General features: G+C 45.5%; 1 protein-coding gene across 1 annotated transcript in view; it reads left to right on the forward strand.

The window, feature by feature from the left end:
* urb1 (URB1 ribosome biogenesis homolog) overlaps positions 1-4,349 on the forward strand; it is a 28,782-nt gene that overhangs the window by 11,127 nt on the left and 13,306 nt on the right. Inside the window, exons 17-25 of the mRNA XM_034867237.1 lie at positions 34-172; positions 258-416; positions 1,133-1,332; positions 1,427-1,645; positions 1,726-1,911; positions 2,059-2,896; positions 3,008-3,203; positions 3,278-3,464; positions 3,542-3,600. Coding sequence (XP_034723128.1) covers positions 34-172; positions 258-416; positions 1,133-1,332; positions 1,427-1,645; positions 1,726-1,911; positions 2,059-2,896; positions 3,008-3,203; positions 3,278-3,464; positions 3,542-3,600 — 2,183 coding nt within the window. The remainder of the gene's footprint in view (positions 1-33; positions 173-257; positions 417-1,132; positions 1,333-1,426; positions 1,646-1,725; positions 1,912-2,058; positions 2,897-3,007; positions 3,204-3,277; positions 3,465-3,541; positions 3,601-4,349) is intronic.

Consider the following 4,349-nt stretch of genomic DNA (forward strand, 5'->3'; position numbering starts at 1 on the left):
AATTGATAATAAGCTCTGGGTATCTTACTCTAGGTGTTGGTGAAACTGGTGTGCAATTCCTACACATACACAGATAAGGTTGCCAGCCTGGTCCAGGAGGCCGCTTATCTGCAAGCTAACCTTAGTAGCCAGGAGTGCGACGCTGCCAGTGTCCCGGTCTCACACATAGACGGTGAGCAGTGACAGACCGTCTCAGAGTTAATTTCTTCCAGGAATAAGCATGTCTGTGAAACAGTTTTTCTGACAATGTCTTCTAGATGTCTTAGACATGCTGGATGTCATAATGGAGGGTAATGAAGGCGTGATGGAGGAGCTCGGGCCATCTCTGAGTGAAGACCTGATTATCCAGACCTTCCCCTTCAGCGTGGTGGTACCTGCTGCTCTGGAGGTCCGGAACAAACTGCCAGCAGACCAGGGTAAAGGCCTTCTGCCCTCACTGGGACACACTGCCCACACGCCTGAAACCCCCCCCCCCAACACCCTCACTCACTCACTCATCATTACCACTTCATTGGGCAAAAAGGACAGGTTAAAATAAAAACCACAATGTTCAAAGCATATAATAAAATAATTTAAAAAAATAGATGTGTATGTGCTAACACCAGAAGCACATAGTATACACCACTCCACAGCGCATGGCTTCTTAGGAGCCTTACAGAAAGCTCAGGGACTTCTCTAGTGTAGACGATGAATCTTGCAAACCGGTTATATGACTTTTATTTTTTAATTTTTTAAACCTAAAAACATTTCTATTGCAGATTGACACTTTTGTAAGTTGTTGAATCAAAAGTGCAACTTTACTCTTGACCACAGCTTGTCCTTTTTTGCTAAAACGGGGGATTTCTCCTCCCTGCTTTTTAATTCAATCTAAATCACAACAACAGTTATCTCATTGCGCTTTCCATAAAGAGCAGGTCTAGACAGTACTCTGTGATGTTATTTACAGAAACCCAACAGTTTCCACCAAGAGCAAGCCCTAGGCCACAGAGGCAAGGAAAAACTTTCCTTAAGAGGAAGAAACCTAGACCAGAACCATGGCTCAGGGTGGGGGGGTTGTATAGACCAACCACTATAGAACGTTGCTGTATAGAATGTTGTAATGGTGCTAACCATCTGGCTTTTCTTTTCTCAGGGGTGGTATTTGAGTACCTGTCTGCGGTGCTGTCAGATGTGCTGCACTGTCAGAGAGAGCCGCTACCCCTCTGTCTGGCTCTGCTGCAGTACGATAAAGACCTGGCGTCTGCAGGACTCTCTGCTTCTCCTCATCCCTCCATCATACACCTTCATCAGTATTACTCCAAATGGCTACCAGAGCAGTGTCGGGAGGAACTGGTCAGATTTTGATGGAACCCAGAGATTTTCTTTTACTGACCGTGACAACAAAATTGTTTTGATGTAGAAAATAACGCTTCTCTTTTTTCTTCAGTTCAAATCCTCTGAATGCCATTCAGAGGGATCGTCAACCCCCATTTCATTCACTGCACTGTTGAAAGCTGCGTATAGCCAAGGGCCAAACACTTTGCTTGAGGACACCTTCAGGAAGAATGTGGAAGGAAGTCTAGCGTCCATGTTGCTGGCTGATTTTCCAGTAGCAACCAAGCAGATCTTACTCTACATTAGATCCACAGTGGAAAACCTTGGCACAGTAAGAGCACAAAGAATGCGATTCAGTAAATTACTGAGTTAAATAAATGTTGACATAACATATCACATCCTTCTGCGCAGTTCTCCAAAGACATAGGAACTGCCCCTCTGAAGACCTTAATGGGCATACTCCTGGATTTGGTGACCAAGCTACAAGGCTTTCAGGAGACTACAAACTCTGAGCCAGCAGCACGGAACTCCCAAGAAGGATCAGACCTCTTCCTGGAAACCAGCCAGTTGTCCACAGAAGAAGCCAATAAAGAGCAGGTTGGGACAAATGTAGCTTTTACACTGACTTTTATTCGATTAGAAATTATTGAGTTTTTTGAAACTGTGACCATGGTTATGGTATCAAAGTTTTATTTGACTGTTTTTTAGAGTGAATGATTCTAATATGTCCCCCTCTGTGTTTAGATCCTTGTTTGTGCCCTTGGCTCCATCTTCAAGCATCCTTGTTTGGAGCAGTGGTTTCTGGCACTGGAGATGGGCGCTTTGCCTCCTCACACTCTGAACCCCGTCAGGCTAAAGCACCTGTGTGCCCAGCTAAATGATGACATTCTGGCCTTGCTGAAGACTAGCACCCCCATTCTCTGTGACCTCGGCCACCTGGAGCTTGTTAGTAGCTACATGGGGGCTATAGAAAAAGCTGTGCTCAAGGAACTGATGGAGATGGGCTCCCAGCCTGCCAAGAAACAGTCAGGACCCTTCCAGGCCCTCGTGTCTCTGCACGGCCACATGGACCCCGTCAGTCTCAGCAAAGTGGTTTCCAAGATGCTGCTGCTCCCCCAGGAGTGCCTGATCTCCCTCAGAAGTGAGGGCACACAAGCCCAGCTCAGTGTTTATGGCCGTGCAACGCTGCAGATCCTCACAGAGTCTAAAGCTAAGCCTTCCCCGGACCAAGGCATCTTCCTATCTCAGGAACATCTCCGCGGCCTGTGCACCCTGCTGCTGTCCTGCTCCAGCCCAGCGCTGGAGGCCTTTCTGTTGCAGACTCTGTCTACTGAGTCAGGCAATGCCAAACTCATCCACACAGATGTGCTGCTGCACTGTCTCCAGTGGCCTCTCCCAGACTCTCTGGCCATCAGCTCCCTGCTGCTGCGCAACTGCTCCACACACCGCCTCTGCTTTGAGACGTGGTGCCTAGAGCCAGCAAACTTGGAGAAGCTCTCAGACCAGACAGAGACATTCCTTCCGCTTATAAACACCTACCTACAGGTGGCAACTAAAGAGGACCCTGCCAGGCCCAAAGAGGGTTTGTACTAAAAGACATTCTCTATTATCTTAAAGCATACAGAACCAGGGTCAATGGCTTAAGTTCCTCTTGTATATTCATTTACATGTGCTCAACTGTTGTGTTTTATAGTGCAAAAAGAGGTTGTAAAGGCGTTGAAGCGAGCACTGCTCGCCAAATTGTCCCAAAGTGTTCTGGGAAACCTGACAGAGGCCCAACATGCTGACACACTAGCCAGTCTGATCAAGCTCTCTGCAAACACCAAGGACACCAGGGACCTGATCAGGAATCTGCCACATGTTCTTCAAAAAGTGGACAGCTTTGAAAGGTATTTTTTAACTCTTAGTGTAAGTGAATTATCAGTGTAACAAGGTATTTGCTAAATGCTGTTTTCTCTTCCAGGTGGCAACTAGTAGATGTTATCACTGAGAAACTGGCTAATTGCCCAGACGAACAAGAAACCTGGAGGAAGTCTGTCACCGGTGCTGCCTTCAAGTGTCTCGCAGCCGCCTACAGTCACTCTAAAAATCAGACTTCTTCTCGGTCGGAGCAGGAGCACAGCATCTTGGAAAGGCTGCATGGACTCCTAGTGGGTTTATTTTCCTCACACATACTGTACATTTTTTTTTTATTAAATGCATTTCCTAACCTATTGTCTTTAAACAGAAATCAGCTGAAGACATACCTGCATCTGAATGGAACAGTTTCATCAAGACTGGACTGAAGTAAGATATTTGTCTAAATTAGGGATGTCAAAAGGAACACAACAGTAAAGAGGTAACGCGAATCCCTTTTAATGCCACTAACTGGTTTGGCGTGTGATTTACGATGCCCGTTGTGTGATTCAGACCTCGCTCCGTAGTTTGGGAACTCAGGAAGCAATGCAGCAGTAACCTTGTGGGTGTCTAGCAGAAATAAACTTCATTGAGCAGAAATATAAAGTAAAAGTAAAAGGGTCTTTGTAATGGCAAGTTGACTTTCAAAGAACTTCCAGATGGTTCTCTGGACAAGACTAAAGTTATTTGCGCGTACTGTCGATGTGAACTGAGTTATGAACCTGCAGAGTACGTTGAGTCTCAAATACCACTTGAGAGTAAAAAATTTGAAAAACGTCCTGTTTAAAGTACTAGTAGAATGTAGATGTAATGGTATGAACATTTGACCAAAAATGTTCTTCGGTATTATCGTAGTATTTTTGCCCTTAGCACCAATTTTTTTCTTGCGCGTTCTGCAGACAGGAGAACTATCTTCAATCACCTGGCCTTCATTCTTATGTTAACCACAATAGGGCCATGCTTCAGACTCAATCCTCTTAGAGGGCTGGTAAATGTCTTGATCGCTGTTATCTCCTCCTTCCAACTTCAACAAACATGTTAGAGGCCACCCAGTGATCCTGAATAAGAAACACATGTTAGAGGCTACACAGTAATCCTGAATAAGAAACACATGTTAGAGGCTACACAGTGATCCTGAA

This window comes from Etheostoma cragini, chromosome 3, assembly GCF_013103735.1.
Source record: "Etheostoma cragini isolate CJK2018 chromosome 3, CSU_Ecrag_1.0, whole genome shotgun sequence".
Taxonomy (NCBI): Eukaryota; Metazoa; Chordata; class Actinopteri; order Perciformes; family Percidae; genus Etheostoma; species Etheostoma cragini.